The sequence below is a fragment of the Camelus dromedarius genome, chromosome 10, assembly GCF_036321535.1.
Source record: "Camelus dromedarius isolate mCamDro1 chromosome 10, mCamDro1.pat, whole genome shotgun sequence".
NCBI classification, from domain to species: domain Eukaryota; kingdom Metazoa; phylum Chordata; class Mammalia; order Artiodactyla; family Camelidae; genus Camelus; species Camelus dromedarius.
In genome coordinates, this window is record NC_087445.1 from 59515407 (window position 1) to 59534663 (window position 19257).

Genomic DNA, 19257 nt, shown 5'->3' on the forward strand with positions numbered 1-19257 from the left:
TGTACTATCTATTGTTTCTGAGAATGTTTAGAGCTTTAGCTTTTTAAACTTACGTAGTTATCAAAGGAATAAAGCCAACCACAAAATAAGAATTAACTGAAAAAGATACATACCCCCTGCTATTATTAGCAACATTATTTATAATGGCCAAGTAGAAGCATCCTAAGTGCACATCAATAGATGAGTGGATAAAGAAGATGCAGCATATATATGTAATAGAATACAACTCACGAATAAAAAAGGATATTTAGCCATTTGCGGCCCTTCATTCACTCTTTTTTTTTTTTTTCACTTCAAAAACCAGAATTTTATAACTGGCATAAACATTTCCATTGCATCAAAAACAACAAAATATCTAGAAATAAACTTAACCAAGGAGGTTACCTATACTCTGAAAACAAAAACATTGATGAAGGAAATTAAAGATAATATAAAGAAATGGAAAGATACCTTGTGCTCTTGGATTGGAAGAATCAACATTATCAAAATGGCCATACTACCCAAAGCAATCTACAGACCCAATGCAACCCCTAGACAAGCAAATTCCTTCTGGAGGAACTCACCAGCTTGATACTAAGCCTCAAAGAACTCTCACAATTAATTCTCTAAGTAAAATGAATAACTCGGAAAAAAAAATCTAATTGTAGAATAACTGCAAAGATATCAGACATTGGAATTATCAGATGAAGATTTTAAACAGTATGTTTGAACAAATAAAGCACATGCTGAAAAATATCTGTAGGGCAGATACTTAAAAAAAAATTTCTAGAAATGAAAAGCACAATTACTGAAATCTAAAACACCTCTTCAAATCTTTTGCCCATTTTTAATGGTTTATTTTCTTACTGAGCTATAAAAGTTCTTCATAACTTGATATAACTAATTTGTCTGATATATGTGCTCCAAGTATTTTCTTCAAGTCTACAGCTTGTCTTTTGTTTTCTTGATGATATCTTTCAAGAAGCGAAACTTTGAAATGTTGATGTACAATATATAAATTATTTCCTTTTATGGCTTGTGCTTTTTGTGTTCTAAGAAACTTTTCCATATCCCAAGGTTGCAAAAATTTTCTCCTATGTTTTCTTCTAGTTTTATAGGTTTAAGATTTATATATAAATCTAAGATCCATTTTAAGTCAGTCTGTCAGTATGGTGTGATATACGGGTCAATTTTTTTTTTCCAATATGGACATCCACCTGTCCAAAAATTACTTGTTGAAAGATTTTTCTTTCACTATTGAATTTTACATTGGCAATTTCATTCAAAATCAACTGACTACATACGTGTGGGTCTAATTCTACACTCTCTGCTGCTCCATTAATCTATATATCTCTCCTTTCAACACTATCAAACTTGTTTGATTACTGCAGCTTTATATTAAGTTCTGCATTTATTTCCTTTGACTATTTTAGATACTTTATCATTTCTATATAAATTTTAGTTCAGTGCATCTCACTAAAGTAAGAAAAAGAAATCAATAAGAGTTTAGAAAAAGAAATTAATAAGAGTTTATCAAGGTTGAATATGAAATCAAGAAACAACACTGAACTGGTATATTAGCAACAGTTAAAACACAAGAGTTGAAACTCACTGTACCATTCCAAGCTCTTTGTGTACATTACTACATTTAACGTTCATCACAATTCTTACCAGTTAAATACTATTATTATGTTCATTTCACACATGAAGAAACGAAAATGCAGAGCAGTTAAGCAATTTGCCCAAAGTTACACAGATCACAAATGACTGGCCTAGAATTAGGATCTAAAAAAGTATAGTTCTCAGGAATAATTCTAACAAAACAGGAAAAGTCACCTAAGTTAACTCAAAGACATTAAAGAACATCCAAATGAATGAAGAGATGTACAATGGTCAAAGACTGGAAGGCTCTATTGTAAAGATGTCAGTTATCTTGTAAGTGATGTATAAAGTCAATGTAATCCAATCAAAACCTTAATAGCTTTTTTTTTTGAGGACTTGAAAAGCTGATCTTAAAATTCCTAAATGTAAATGATCAAGTATTGCAAGATACTCTTGAAGAAGGTAAAGAGACTTAAATCTATCAGATACTAAGAGGAGACTTAAATTTATCAGATACTGAGACTTGTGGTAATGACAAAAATAAAAATAAAAAGACAAATAGACCAATGGAACAATGCCCAGAGAACTACTTATGCAAGTATTAACCTCAAGTTAATGGTATGTGTTAAAAATGCTGCAACTATTTTTTGTGTATTATAGAATTCAGCAAATAAGTTAATACACTGTGGCCAATGGAAACTAGATTTCCATTCCTGAAGAAGGGAATTACCAATGAAAAGGGTACCAAAATGGAATTGGAGGTATCAGTTAAAACTTGTGGTTTTTAAAAACATATACACACAAACACATAAAAAGAAATAAATTTTTGAAGCACACATACACACATATCTTAGTCACGTCCATTTAAAGTGCCTTAGAGCAATGACACCTTATTAACAATGAACACATCTAACACCTTGATACTGATTTCCAAATACTATTTCCCATTAAAAGGAACCAGGGCTCGCTGGAGAAATGGCTGATTGCAAAGCTAAGGCAGGGAAGGCAAAGAAGATCTGAAATATCTTCCGCAAGAAAGTAATGATGAGCTCCAACAATGAAGACATGTCTAAAGGCAACAGAACCTAGTGTGAAAGGGCTCCCTCTGACCAAATCTGAGAAAATTTGAGCATAAAATGAAAAATGATAGTATAAAATTATTAACCACAGAATAATAAGAATATACGAGTCCACATTGACATGAAAAAAATAAATATAATGAGTAGTAACTAAGCCATAGAGAGCTAATACACAGTACAATGAATGCAGACAACAACATTACACTAAAATTGTGTGAACTGGTAAATATCACTACATCAGCAATTATTTACAATATATAAATACATTGAAGTAGCATATTATATACCTGAAATTCACACAAATTTACATAATAAAAATAAATGAATGAATGAGTGAAATAGTGGTAAGAAGAAAGTCCTTTATAATAAAATCCCAGCTAATAAATTAGAAGGAACGATGGAATTAGCAAGTCACCAATACGGCAACATCATCCCTGTAACAACGAATCTAAGTAATGGATGTTAAAACCGTAGGGTGAAAAGTCATAAGAAACAGGCTATTTATATAATCTCAACATAATCTCCCTACAAATTACAAAGAGAAAACCAGTAACTTTTAGGGAAGAAACGCTGCAGAAACCACCTTAAGTGACCAAAGCTGGTATCACCAGGAACAGGATAAACTGGCATCATGTGTCTCCTGATATAATAAACTGAGAAAAACATACTATTTCAGCTCTAAAACCAGACACTCATATATTGAGAAACATTCTATTAAATATCCAACCCTTAACTCTTCAGAAATTTAAAGGTCATGATCGACAAAGAATGAGAAAATGTTCCAAATTAAAGGACTCCAAAGAAATATGACAAATAAATTAGCCTGATACTGGTTTGGATCCTTACTAGAAAAAATTTTCTTAGAAAGAACATTATTTGCACAACTGACAAAAATTTTTGAAGGTCTATGGATTAGATAATAGTATTGCATGAATGTTAATTTCCTGATTTTGATAACAGTATTTAGATAAGAATGTCCCTGCTCTTAGAGAACACACAATGAGTATTCAGAAGGGGCATCATGCTTGCAACTTACTCTCCGATGATCCAGAGGAAGAAAAAACAACACACACACATATATAAGCAGAGAAATGATAAAGTAAATGTGGCATGATGTTAATAATTGGGGAATCTGAAGAATATAAGTAAATTCTTTGCACTATATTTGCAACTTAAATTATTCCAATAAAAAGTTACTAAAACACTATAAACTTTAGAATATAAGTATATATCTTTATAACATCAAACTAAAATAGAATTTCTTAAATATGACAGAAAAACAAATATAAAGGAAATGGCAAATAAATTTGACTACATAAAAATACCATGAAGAGAAAGATCCAGTAAGTCAAAACTGAAACTATTTGCAAGACATAACCAGCAAAGGACTAGTGTCTAAGATACAGAAAGAATTCCTACAAATAAAGAAGAAAATATAAGAAACCAAACATAAAAACAGGCAAAGGAATTAACAAAAAATTCATAAAAGAGAATGGCAAATAAACAAATAAAAATATGTTCAACTTCACTAGTAATGAAGAAAATTTCATAGCAGCACTGTTCATAATAGCCTCAAACTAAAATAACCCAAATGTCTATTAACAGTAGAAAAGACAAACTGTGGTATATTCATACAATAGGAATCTATACACTTAACAGTATTGAGAATGAATAAGCAATAGTCACATATATGAGTATGGAGGAATCACAAAAGAAAATACACAGCATTATCCTATTTACATAAAGTTCTAAACATAGGAGAAAAAATTTTTAATTAGCACTGAGGTCTGCATAATGAGTAGTAAAAAGACAAAAACAAACTACAGGGAAAGCAGAAGCAAAAGAATAACAAAGTTGAGACTATGGTTATCCTGGAGCAGGGAGGGTGGGAACACAACAAACGAGGAGTACGAAGAGTGCTTCTCCATTATGTGCAAACATTTTATTTCTTAACCTGGGTGGTAATCACATGAGTATTTAAAAATATTTTCACATGTTTTATAAGCTTTTCTATAGGTATAATGTATGTCTCTAAAAACAGGGACAGAGTGCTCACAACTTAGCCCTAAGAACATTAAAGGGCAGTTGTAAAAGAAAGAAAGGACAGCCAGTGAGGTAAGGAAAAGAGGGGAGAGTGGTGTTTCAGAATCCAAGAGAAAAAAAGGAGGGAATAGTGAATTATGTCAAGTATTTGTAAGAGGCAGAGTAAACTTTCATGCAATACACAATAAAAAAGTATCCTTCTCTGCTGAATCACTTATCTCGGAATGTAGACCTTATCTTGTAGTGACTAAGGATTTACTAATACAATACAAAAGGATGGTAACAGTCTGATATTTTATATTCAGAAACCAAAAATTTTAGCCATATTTTTAAAACGTCTTCTTCCCACAATACAGAACATTAATTCCAAAAATTAGTATAATGGGTGCAGTTCTGCATTTGATAGCAAGTGTTGGCAAACTTGAATGACAGCCCCAATTTCTATCTTTTGTGATTAAAATGGTAATTAAAAAGACCTTTGGCTCAGCCAAACTGGACTGCTGCTGATAACAAATACAGCTGTCCCTCAGTATCCACAAAGTATTTGCTCCAGGACACTCCCTAGCCCCTCATCTCATAGACGCCAAAAATCCAAGGATGCTCAAGTCTCATATAAAATGGCATAGGATTTGTATACAATCTCTACATATCTTCCTGTATACATTAAATCATCTCTAGATGGCTTATATCTAATACAATGTAAGTACTTGTAAATGCAGTATAATGCTATGTAAATAGTTGCTGGTGCAAGGCAAATTAAAGTTTTGCTTTTTGGAACTTTCTGGAAATTTTTCCCCCAATTATTTTTGATCCACAATTGGTTGAATGTGCAGTGCAGATGCCAGACCAGTAGATATGGAGAGCCAACCTTACAAAACACAAAAATTGGGTCAGACCAAACAGAAACTTTAACAATTTAGGAACTGAACCCACTTGATTTTTTCAGTTACTAACAAAAAGCTTTTAAAGTCATAAACTATTTTCTAGAAAATTTTAGACAACTGTTTGGCTAAAGATTTTTCTTCTCACCTGTAAAATTAAGATAGACTAAATACCACTTAAGGTCTCAATATTTTATGGCGTCATTTGGGAAAGAAAAAGCAATCACAAAGGGCAATAAAATTTAATACTCTATCTAAATAATAAACCACACTTTTGAGAGCTGCAAAACCAAAAAGTACACTAGCCTAATGATATATCCAACTAGGCCATGCACTACTTCTCCTTTTACATAAAGGTTTATTTTAAAAGTATAAATATATTTAGAGCTAATTTTAAATGAAAAAGGAAGCTCTTCAAAGCAACATTTGCATGAGCAATGCAGAAGACTATTTTTATTTGTGCAAAAATGCAACTTCACATTAAACTTAAGGTATAGATGAAGAGTTCGGATGTTTAAAAAACAAAACCGAAAAAAAAAACCCAAACCCTCTTCTTTGAATAAAAGAAGAAGATACCACACTCATTTAGGCCCTTGTTTTGAAATATCACTACTTATGTGGTATATTTACACAATGGAATACTACTCAGCGATGAAAAAGAATAAAATGCCATTTGCAGCACATGGATGGACCTGGAGATAATCATTCTAAGTGAAGTAAGCCAGAAAGAGAAAGAAAAAAGAAAAAAGAGGACACTAATGAACTCATGTATCAAACAGAAACAGACTTGCAGACATAGTAAACAATTTTATGGTTATTGGAGGAAGGAGGGTGGGTAGGGGTAAATTTGGGAGTTTGAGATTTGCAAAGATAAACCACTATTTATAAAAACAGATTAAAAAACAAATTTCTTCCTTATAGCACAGGGAACTATATTCAATATCTTGTAATAACCTTAAATGAAAAAGAATATGAAAACAAATATATGCATATATATGCATGACTGGGACATTATGCTGTACACCAGAAACTGACACACTGTAACTGACTGTACTTCAATTAAAAAAAAAATCACTACTTAAAAATGGAAACATATTTCTATCAAGAGCACTTATATCAATATTCTGTTCACTATAAATCAACTTATTTAAACCAATGTTAATATGTAAGAGTATTAATTTGATGCGATGGTTGTAAGGATTATAAAGAATGAGTAGTATCAATGTTAGAAAATAAATTCAAGTTCAAATATCCACTTGTTTTTGCCAACTAATAGAATCTACTAATAGGAAAATTTAATTAATGGACACATTTGTTCTATGATTCTTGCTTTCCTTTAGAAATCCTGAGAGAATCCAAGAAGAAACTAGCTGACATACACAGATTAGTAAATGAAACTTTTAACTTCAGAAAACTTGCTCTGTGATCCAAAATGGAACTACTCACCAAAAGCAGCAGCCATAGGGGGTTCAAGGGATGGCTGGCCATCACCAGTAGGAAGGTCTAAGCGAGTGAAGTCTCTGCTTTTGTCGTTATTATATTTCACATTAAGGCTGGTGAGCTTGGAGAAGTCAATACGCAGAGTGCAGCATGCATTATAGATATTCTGGCCATCCAGAGCCTAAAGCATGTAAGAAAGGGACTGATGTTTTGCAAGACAACAATGATAAATCAAATAGCCTTCACTTTCACAAAGAGTGGCTATCAGGCATAAAAGCAGAGAGGACTAAACTAAAAGCCAAAGACCTATGTTTACTTTAATTAACTTCTGTCACTGACTGTATGAGCCTAAGAGAGAAAAAGAAAACCTCTATTTCTATTTTTTCTTCTGTAAAGTAAGGATAATGATCCCTACCTTGTCTGTGGTAAGATCAAATGAAAGAGGAGAAATGTATAAGCTTGGAAAACTATTACACATTATTATACACTGTACTAGCTATTACTATGATTATTTTGTCCACAACAAATATTTAAAGATATTTAAATTTTACATTTCATCTTAATTCATTTTAGTGTAGTTTATACAGGTTAAGATTAAATAAAGCCTTTGTAAATGGTATTTGTCAGAACCACAAAATGTGAAATATTATCTACCACGTTCTTTCTCCTGTAAATTAATTTTGTTTGAATATTAAGCTTGAGGAAAATTTGAGTCAGATTAGATATAAGACCAAAGATCAGCAAAGATAAGATTTACCAAATGGATACTTACAGCCACTTAGGACTTGTACAAATACTCAAATTTTTAAAAATAGATACCAGAAACCAAATCATAAAAAATAAAACAAAAAATATACAAATATACAAAAAACCCTGACATAATAAGTTATTGATGAGTACATCATTATAAAGCTACAAAATAACATATGCAGGTAGAGGGTACAGCAAATATAAAGGCTATTCTTAATCAAGAGCCAGACACTGTGTAATACACAGAAGTACTATAAAACTTAGTCCCTATCTTTGAAAAAAAAAATCAGAAATAATTTGGATACTGATACAGGATAGAATCAGAGTTAGGGACAGATCTCAACAGGAGAAGGGTCAAATGTAACCAAACTGAATGCGACGTTTTATATACCTTGTCAAAAGTCAAGCACTCATATACTAAAAGACAAAATTGACAACAGCATATTTCCTAAGAATTAATGTGTTCACCAATTTAGAGCTCAATGAGATTAAACAGTGAATGTGGTTACAAAAATACTGAAATCAATCAATCTTTGGCTCATTTAACAGAAGTAAATGAAGGCATTAGGGCAAAGATATTTCTACTTTATTAGTCAGATTACATCAAGGTACTGTGCTCAACTCTAGACCTTAAATATGACAAACAGAAATGAGTCCCAGAAAACTGAGAAATGATAGGTGATTTGAAACCATTTCATATGAAGAAGTAATTTTTAGACTATAAAAAGAGCATATGGAATAGTACATTTAAAAATAGTAAATTTTATATTATACATATTTTATTGTAATTTAAAAAAACACATGGTGATCTGGGGCAGAGAAGACATGATGGCTTTCTTTGGTATCACTGAAGTGACTGATTAATAACTGAAAAATGAAAAAAAGATCATAATTACCATTTTGGCATAATATGCATTCAATGGGTCAGCATACTGAAGCAAGGCTTGAAATTGATTATTCTTTGTAAAGGTGATAATCTTTAAGACTGTGCCAAATTTAGAAAATATCTGGAAAAAAGTTCACATGAGGTTAAATCTAAGGGAAAAATTTAGCTAACATACCTTTATAAATACAATTTGATTCATGAATCCCATTTTTAAATGAAAATAATTTCCTCTATTAAAGCTTTTGGTACCAAAATTACTTAAATCAAGCTGAAGATGTTCATGTTAACCCCCCTGCATGGCTTAAGACAGAGTCTTGTCACACAATAGGCACTAAATATTTGACTTATTTTATAGCATATTATAAATGGCACAGCACTAAAATAGGAGGCTACATCAGGAATTAACTAATCCTATGAGATAACTGTGTCACAAAGCATATAAATGGAAGTGGAAGAGTCATTTCACCCTGAGAATCAGCATCTACTTCTTGAAATTTTCATAGACAGAAAAAAATACAAAATATTCAATAAAATGTTCAATGCTCTATTAGTTCATCAAATATTTACAGAGTACTGTTCTAAGCCTTGATAAATCAGCAGTGAAGGAAACAAAGACAACAGTCTCTGTTGTTGAGGGAAGACAGACGATAAATAAGCAAATAAATAACAATGTTTGGTAGAAAAAAAGTGTTACACTTTAAAAATTAAAGGAAAAGGGTATAACCAAAAAATTGTGCTCTACCCTGGAAATTTGACACAACATTGTAAAATGACTATAACTCAATTAAAAAAAGTTTAAAAAAAATTAAAGGGAAAGGGGGAAAGTGAATTGGAATGCAAGTTGGGAATGTGCAAGAGTGCTCAAGAGTACTCAATTCAGTCTTTCTGAATTGTTTTTGGAGAAGAGGAATAAACAAGAGTGGGAGAAGGTTTCCTGACAGATCCCTGGTTACCAAATGCTCTTACAATACAATACCTGTGGTGGGGAAGTAGACACCCCACAAAGGTTCATGGCCAGGGTTACTACAATGCATTTTGCTTTCCTCTGACATCCCATTTTTAATCTGGATCTTAATGAGTCAGAAATTTGTCCTTCTGCTTCTAAGAATAAAAACATAAGTACTCCATATGCTGGTAAGAATTTGCTATTATCAAATACTATGTATTTATGTCCTTAATAGGCAAATGGTCCTGCTTTTTAATTATCAGAAAGAATAATCAAGAATAACTATCCCAGAGCATAGGCAACAAAAGAAAAAATAGATAAATTCAACTACATCAAAATTAAAAACTTAACATTCATCAAAAGACTATCAACAGTGGGTGGGGTGGGGTGGTATACAGTTCAGTGACAGAGCACATGCCTAACATGCACAAGGTCCTGGGTTCAATTCCCAGTACCTCCATCAAATAAAAAATAAAAATAATAATAATAAATAAGTAAACCTAATTAAATTACCCCCAAAAAAGAAACAAAATGACTATCAACAGACTTGAAAAGGCAACCAACAAAATAGGAGACAATGTCTGCAAATCATTTATCTGATAAGAGGTTAATATACAGAATACAAAAAACACTCCTACAAGTCAACAACAAAAACCCAATTTAAAAGACAGGCTAAAGATGTGAATAGACCTTTCTCCAATGAAGATAATCAAATAGCAATAAGCACGTGAAAAGATGCTCAACATCACTAATCATTAGGGAAATCCAAATGAAAACTACAAGATACCATTTCACACCCATTAGGATAGCTACTATTTAAAAAAAAAAACAAACCAAACCAACCAACCGACCAACAAAAAAACAGAAAAGATTAAGTGTTGGGACGATGTGGAGGAAATGGACCCCTTGTGTACTGTTTGTTGGAATGTAAAATTGAGGAGCTGCTATGGAAAACAGTATGGTGGTTCTTAAAAAAAATTAAAAATAGAATTATCATATGATCCAACAATTTCACTTCTGGGTGTATACCCACAAAAACTGAAAGCAGAAATTCAGGAAGTATGTGTATACTCATGTTCATAGCAGTACTATTTGCAATAGCCAAAAAAATGGAAGCAACCAAATTTTCCATCCACAGATAAATGGATAAACAAAATGTATTATGTACATAGAATGGAATATTATTTAGCCTTAAAAAGGAAATTCTGGCACGTGCTATAACATGGATGAACTCTGAAGACATTATGTTAAGTGACTAATGAACATAATGAAGATATTATGTTAAGCCAGTCACAAAAGGAAAATGATACATGCCTGCTTCTATGAGGAAGCTAGAGTAGACAAATTCATAGAGACAGGAAGTAGAATGGTGGCTGCCAGGAGATGAGGAAAGGACATATGAGGGAGTCACTAGTTAATGGGTACAGGAGTTTCAATGGGAAGATGAAAACATTTCTGGAGATATATAATGTTTGGTGATGATTGCAAATAATGTGAATCTACTTAATGCCACTGAAACTGTACAATTTTAAAAAGCTAAAATATATTTATGTATATTTTACCACCACACAAAATAAAACAAAATAACTATACTAAAGTCTAAATACTCATTTTTAGCAAGATACTCTTTAACATATGTAATTAGAGTCAGATACTTCTTATAAGAGATAAGATCATCATCAAGATTTGTGGAGCCAATCTGTCTCAGAAGGGCCTACCAGAAAATGCCATTCCTTAAAATCAGATAGTCTGAGAGTTCTTTATTGAAATTAAAAATTTTTTCTAAGTGTGGTTAATTTCATTATGGTCATATTCCAGGGCTTAGAACTTTGAGACCTTAACCTCTCATTTAACTGTATTCTGAAAAACACTAGGGAAAATTTTTGTTTTTTTATTCTAACGAAAAATTCAGTCTTGTAACAGGTTATTTCCTCAGTACACCCTCATGTCCTAGATAATATTCTTAAAGTTTATAAAAAAATACCAAATTTACTTTCTTCTCAGGTGTCTAAGAATATGGACTTTATGTTGTATCTTTCTTTAAGATATAGGTATAAGCATTCTTGGGAAAAGGTCATATATTTTCTTAATTTCTATCCTTGGTGATATTGTGGTGTTGTGCACAGACACAGATCAATCTATATATTATAAGTGCATCAACTGAGCAGTTTGTTTTCACTTGATAAAGGAGTAGTAATAGACTTTTTAAGGAAATATATAAAAGGAGATAAAATAACTGCCTAACCTCCCTCCTTTATACTGCAGCCACAGGTAGTGTTCTAAAATACAAGTCAGATTATATTTTTCCCTGCTTAAAACTCCTTACTATCTCCCTATTATCTACACAGTACAATCCAACCTCTTTGGTATACCATATACAATCTCTTCCTGGTGTACCTCTCCAACCTCATTTCCTGACACTTTTTGTATCACACTATTTATATCAACAATATGGAGCTGTCTACAGTATTTTTCCAAATACACCAAGTGGTTTCAGACTTCTATGCCTATATATGTGTCTTTTCCCTTTTCCTGTAACTTTGTGCATAATTTCTAGTAAATGTTTGTCAATGTTTTTCAAAACTCAGCTCAGGGAGTAATGCCACCAGAAAATTCTCAACCTCCCCCAAATCTCAGTAGAGTTAATTCTCTTTCCCAAATACTATTATCCCCTTCTTGGCTGCATACAAATATTTATCTTGTTGTTTTACTTATACTGTACTATACATTCGTTTACATATCTGTCTCCTTTAACTAGACTGAAAGCTCCTTGAAGGTATATACCTTGTCTCAATCATTTCTATATCATTGAGTAAATTCCTGGCATATAAAAGGCACAAAGTAAATACTTACTATTAATTGACAACAAATACACTCTGAGACCTGATTGAAGAATTATGGCAATATGCAATTTTTAAAATGATAAACAATTTAATGTAAAATATCTCATTAATGAAGTAATAAGAACATACAATTTGCTCTAAACTTTGGGATTTTATACTATATTATGCTATAGAACCTAGTTAATTTCCACTTAACCTTCAGATTTTGTTAATTTTAGACTTTCATTTAACTCAAACAAAAATTGAAAGCATAGTCTCACTGACAGATGTGTTGAGCTGTGTGATTTCCATCTGACTATGCTAAGAGAATATACATTTACTCAACTGCTAACATGGATAGCTCTCTAGAGCCCCTTGGATTGTATTTACTAAGAGAATAGCTATGAAGGTCAATCTGATACTTTTGAATCAAGTAAGTGAGCACCAACATCAGGGAATTTAGGAATGCCTGAATTGTGGTTTTTAACATCTTTTCATAATACTAATTTTTAAACAGGTTTGGTCTCAAAAGATTGTTTAGGCAAGCTTAGTATGTAAAATTTAACATATATCTGTATTGATTACAAGGTCTTTGACTATTTTCCTAATATATTCATTTTGCTGTCGTAAATATAAACAAGCACATAGACTTCATTCTTGTTATCTCCTGGGCATTTTAATCTTTTCAGACTTTAAAATGGGACTAATAAAATACTGAAGATCAAATACTAGTAAAATTAATCTTCATGGTGATGTTTACAAAGGCAGAACCTGCTAGAAACTGAAAATGTTCACTAGCATTCACTTGTAAAAAGCATACTTATATTAGAACTTTTTAAAATAGCAAGCACACTGGCCACAATTTGTTTATAATAGTTTTTGTAGCCAACAAAACAGTGACTTAAGAAACAATATTATTAGTTTTGAGTCTTTTACTTAATACCATAATAACTGGTTTTTGCAAGCTATTTATCTTTATTCTGCAGTTCAGAAAGATCAGTCCTTTGTCCTGAAGAGATTCAGCTACTGGACATTCATAAAATAACCCCCATATATAACAGAACTTAGAAGTAATGGATTCCACGAGAAACCTGTTTTAAATTACTCCTTCAGCACAGAAAGAAATTTTTTAGAATGCAGTGTTGACTTTATATAATGGATCCGTCAATGAATGCTTTCTTTATCTACAAACACTAAGTGATATCATCCAATCCAATGGCCTTAGCCGATGATCATCAATTCTCCAGCCCCAAATTTCTTATGCCCAATCCAGATTTACTTCCCAGCTGCCTCCCCAACATCTCCCACTTGGAGGTCTAACAGTTATTTCACATTCAACATGTCCCAACGCCTCATTCCTGCCCTCACTCCCACCCCTGCCCCAAATCCTTCTTCCCCTCAGTCTGTACTATTTTAGTATAAGACAGCTCTATTTTACCAGAGGGTCACATTCACAGTCTGGAAGACATTCTTGATTACTCTCTTTCTCCTCATAACCCACATCTACTCAACTCATCAGCAAATCATTCCAGATATATCCATAATCACCACTTCCAGTGCCCACATACCCACCTGGGTCATCACCATCTCTCATCTGGACTATGATAAAAGCCTTCGTTTATGCCTACAGTTTATTCTTAACATAACAAGAGTGATTCTGTTAAAACATAAATCTATCACTCTACTCAAAACCCTCCATGGCTTCCCATTTTACTCAGTGTAAATATTATAAAAGCTTTGCATCATTTAGCTCCTAACCCTTTCTCTAAGCCTATCATTCATGGCTTTCCTATTTTTTAAACCCCAATAACAGTCTTATTTATGATATTTGAACACATTAAGTACACTTCCATTTTGGGGACTTTGCACCTGCTGTTCTTTCTGACTGGATAATTATTCTACCACATTTACACAGAACTTACACCCTCACATCCTTCAAGCCTCTGCTCAAATGTCATCATTTTGGAAATATTTCCCCTAGCTTCCCTTATCTGAAAGAGCACCACTTCCATCTCAGTCACTCTTAATCCCCTCATTATGAACTAAAGGATAGATATTTAGAGAGCAGTTTAGCTAATGTCTCTTCAGCAAAGCATATAAAGTAATCTGCTAATTAAAACATGTGCAACCAACTCCACACTTCACGTATTTCCCAATCACAATGTTTGTCACATTTTATGCTATTACTTATGAAATTATCTTATCCACAAGACCACAAAAGCAAGAATCAGTTTACTAGCATCTGATATGTACAACTGACATTTCTTGAAGGTATAAAATAGATACCATCTTCATCTCCATTATATAAATAAGAAAAAGACATAGAGGGAGTAAGTTACTTGCAAGGTTATAGAGGTAGTAAGCGCTGTAGAGCCAGGATTCAACCCAGCTCCAGACCCTGTACCCTTAATCATTATGCTATACTACACTTTAGCTGGCTAACGGGATAGAGTGCCAGGCGGAGGGGACTTAGTTAACATAATTAAAGATTCTCTGAGGAGGTGAATTTGAGCTGAAAATAGAATGATGTAGATTCAGCTAAGCGACCATCTCAGTAAAGAGTGTTCTAGATCTAGGAAAAAGAAGACAGAAATGGACTGAGACAGGAATAAGTTGTGGGAAGGGGGAGAGGGTCAAAGGGCCAGAAAAGCCATGGTACTAAATAGCAGAAGAGTTAGGAAATGAGGCTAAAGAGATGGGGAGAAGTCTGAATACGGGGGCTGTAAGGGCCTTGGTAAGGAGTTTTGTTTCTTTCAGCAGCAGTGGGAAGGAGGATTAAACAAGGCTGAGAGTCCTACCCCAATGGTTACTGTTGAAGACTCTCAGAATGACTCCTCTTCACCTGAAGGACCCATCATCTTTTGGCAGAGAAACAAGGTTTGTTACTGGTCTCAGGAGAGAAGTGGAATGACAAGACGGGACCACATGACCTGGCTAACCTCACTGCTGACTGAGGGCAATGCTGAGCCACAGGTTCAAGATCAATTTTCCTAAAGCAGTAGAAGTTAGCAGCAGCTACAGTGCCGCAGCAGCAAAAGTAAAAAACACTGCTGATTGATCACTGGGTGTTCAACGCCACTTTGTGGGACAAACAGAAGCGAACAAAATCCACCAAAACAAAGAAGCCAATCACTTAAGTAACTGCTGAACCTTTTTGGGGATCAACAGTGGCTACGGGTATCACTGCTAAAGCCCTCCCTAGGACATGCTTCACAAATGCACATGGTTAGAAAATGGTATTCAGGAAACTATAAAAGGGAACATAGTAGGCAAAATAAATGGTACATTTTGATATTTACATGCATGGCATATGAACTATATTAGGAAATATATCTGAGCTCTATCACCAATCAGTACAGTGACTGTGGGAAAGTAACAACTTCCAAGGTTCCCCCATTCCCTTATTTGTAAAAGGTGAGGACAGGATGCATTTCAATTCTTAAACACATGTGTACACAGTTAATGATTCATGCCATTCTATATATAGAGGTATTAATATGAAAATAAGCAGATAATGTTTTAGTGTTTTAATATTTTAATACATGGGTTGACAAGTATAATGAAACGGAATACTGGAGTTCACACAGGATGCCTGAGTTCTAACTGGCTCTTCAATTACTCTTTACAATACTGAACTCATCAATTATCTTGGTTTTATTCACTATACAATTATATAACTAGGTGATCGATGTCCCAGTTTTAAAATTCTATATACTCACAGACAGCTATGATTTGGTACTCTGACTCTTATCAAGACAGTTTAGATATAGAAATGGGCAGTCTACGAAAGGTATGCTGAGCATCAGTCAGTATTTAACTTGGTATTTCCATGTTACATGTGAAGAGTTACTCATAGCTTCCTTTTAGAGTTTTTAAAATAAAAATACTCAAATGTAGGAAGGAGTCAATAGAAATAAATTAGTTGTTTCCTATACTGATGTTACTTTCTCAGGAATAAATACTACCAGTGCTTTTTACAGGAGTATATGCTTTATTCATCTTCATGCTTATGTATTAAAAAAAAAGAATTTCTTATACATCTTTTCAAATCAAGTATTTAAGTTAGAAAAAGGAGGCTGCCAAAAAATTGTCTCTAACTGATACTATTTCCTGCATGAAACTGAAGATTTCTAAAAATTATTTAAATAAATACATTAACCCAAATCAACAACCTGAAAAATTAAAGATATAAAACATCAAAAGTTATAGAGGTTGCATTTGACTCTGCTTTCACAAGACTGTTTCTCCTTACCTGATGAAGAACTTCCAGAGTAACAGGATAAAAGAGGTTTTCAATAATTATTCGGAGCACAGGACTCTGCCCAGGTAGGACTGTGCCTTCATTGGTGGGAGCTCCAGGAAGCGCCAGATTTCCTGACTGGACAGCACTGACAGCCTGCAGTGCGGCTTGGGCTCTCTACATAACAATCCAAAATGAGAACTCTCCATTACATAGACACATGATATAATCCTTAAAATTAGCTGAGGCAAAGTAATATGAAGTAATATAGTTAAATAAAAATATACATATCTACTCTCTCTGGATGCATATATCCCAAATTTGTAATCAGTCAAGAATCAAGAGACTTGCTTTCTTATCATAATGACACAATATTTAAGAAAGGTGCTTAAATTTGCTTCAACAAATAGGGAAAAAGAACCCCCACATGGCCAAAAAAGAAGCTTGAATATGATTTTTATTTATTTTTAAATGACAATAGCAAAAAAATTCAGTGTAAAATATTAAAGATCACTTTAAAAATCACTCAAGTCCCTCTTCTTTCTTCTTCCCTGAACAATTGAGTTCTAGAGCCTATAAGTGGCCTATGATAGGTGTAAATACGGAGGAAGAGAGGAGCTGCAGTAGTTCAGAGTGGGGCAAAGGGGACATTTTGAGACGAAGGCATCCTGGCATGGAGCATCAGAACCTGAGCAATGTGAGGAGCACATCCCTGTGGTAGGTCTGCCTGGCAAGTGTAACCTGAGCCCAAACAAGGTGAGGAAGTTAACTGTGTGTGGGTGGCTCACTGCTGGCTGTCAGACCTGGGGAGCATGAGAAGGGTAAGAAAGTCATCCAGAGGAGAGCAGCCTAGCCAGAGTGTCAAAGCCCAGAAAGAGTCAAGAAGGGGTCCACGTGGTGTAGGAAGCCAACGCAGTAAAGACAGTCTGAGTAGGGTGAAAAGGAGATCAGTCCATGAGGGGCAGCCTGGCATGAGATGTTAGAGCCCAAGCAAGGTCAGGCAGACAAGTTCCCAAATATCATGCTCCACTGAAAGGAATCAGGATATGCTCTAAAAACTGTCTAGTTCTATAGCTAGAGCAAGAAAAGCATAGATGAATGTATAACTTTTTTTTGTTCTTTTGGGGTTATGTTGTTGTTGTTTTGTACCAGAATGCAAAGAAGTGTTCAGAGAATGATGGGAACATGCCAAAAGGACACAGAAGACAGCTTGAAGGGGCTCCCACTGGCCAAATATAAGACAATTTGAGAACCAAAATAATGACTGTAATGAATAAAAACCCATCAGGTAAAATGGGAAACCTTAAGTCCATATGTTGATATAAATTAACCGCTGATAAGGAACAGTATATTTACACTGTCTTATAGTAACTTTCTCCCAAATACTTTTCTTCTCCCCTTTGTAAGTCATAACTCTTACAGTGGAGAAGCTAGGCAAACACCATCATATCAAGTGATCGAAGAGCCCACCATTACTAATGCAAAAATTGAAATTATGTGCCACATGATATGATGCAATGAGAAAAAACGAGCATTACTTCTGTGATGTTCCTGTCAAAGCTACATACACTGAATCTAATCACAAGGAAACATCAGAAAAACTCAAACTGAGAGATATCCTAAAAGATAAGTTGCCTATAATTTTCAAAAGTGTCAAGGTTACAAAAGTCAAAGAAAAACTGAGTAACTGTTTCAGATTAAAGACTAGAAAATGTGACTTCTAAATGGAACATGTGATCATGAATAATGTTTGTTTTGCTAAAGCAAACATCATTGGGACAACTGGCAAAACTTGAATGGGGACTGAACATTGGAGGGAAGTAATGTATCAATGTTAATTTCCTGATTTTGATCACTGTACTCTGGTTGTGTAGGAGAATGTCCTTGCTCAAAGGACATGCACACTAAGATTTTGGTCAATGAAGTAAGACGACATTAACAATTTATTCCCAAATGCCTCAAAAAAAAATTAAGAATTCTTTATATTGTATCTACCACTCTTTAAAAATTTTGTGACTGTCTCAAAATTTAAAATACTTAAAAAATTAAGTAGGTGAAAGAAGGGAAAACTGAAGGGGGAAAAAGCATGATTAATGACTATTAAAATGAAATGCAACTTTTCATTAGTCATTTGTTTCATACTTATAATTCTTAAGAACAGTGATAATTAGTAAAACATTTATGCCACAAAATGAAAAAATCCTATCACTTTAATGCAGCTTCTTTCATTTTTAAATATTATATTCACTTGTAGTTCTAAAGATCACAGTACTTTGTGTGCTATTTTATATTAAAATTTCTTGTTTTGTTTCTGTAATTTTACTTTTTAGTTTACTATTTATTATACCACCTCTCCAGTATTAGATGAGTAGCTTTCCAATATTTTTGCATGATAAATAACATTAAAATAAATATCTTTCTGAAAACTAGCAATCTTTTACTTTCTGTATGCTTAACAGTTGAACAACTTCCACTTTTATACTTACATACAAATCTTTTTTTATACCTTTTAATAGCATTTTTATGCTATACACAGATTTTTATGTATCAGGTAATGCATAAACTGCCAAATAATCCGTTTCCAAATCA

General features: G+C 33.4%; 1 protein-coding gene across 5 annotated transcripts in view; it reads right to left on the reverse strand.

The window, feature by feature from the left end:
* PTBP3 (polypyrimidine tract binding protein 3) overlaps window positions 1–19257 on the reverse strand; it is an 89102-nt gene that overhangs the window by 18092 nt on the left and 51753 nt on the right. For all 5 annotated transcript variants that reach the window (XM_031450206.2, XM_010988595.3, XM_031450205.2 and 2 more), the window contains 3 exons: window positions 16681–16845; window positions 8671–8781; window positions 7031–7205 (listed from right to left, as the gene is read on the reverse strand). In XM_031450206.2, coding sequence (XP_031306066.1) covers window positions 7031–7205; window positions 8671–8781; window positions 16681–16845 — 451 coding nt within the window. The remainder of the gene's footprint in view (window positions 1–7030; window positions 7206–8670; window positions 8782–16680; window positions 16846–19257) is intronic.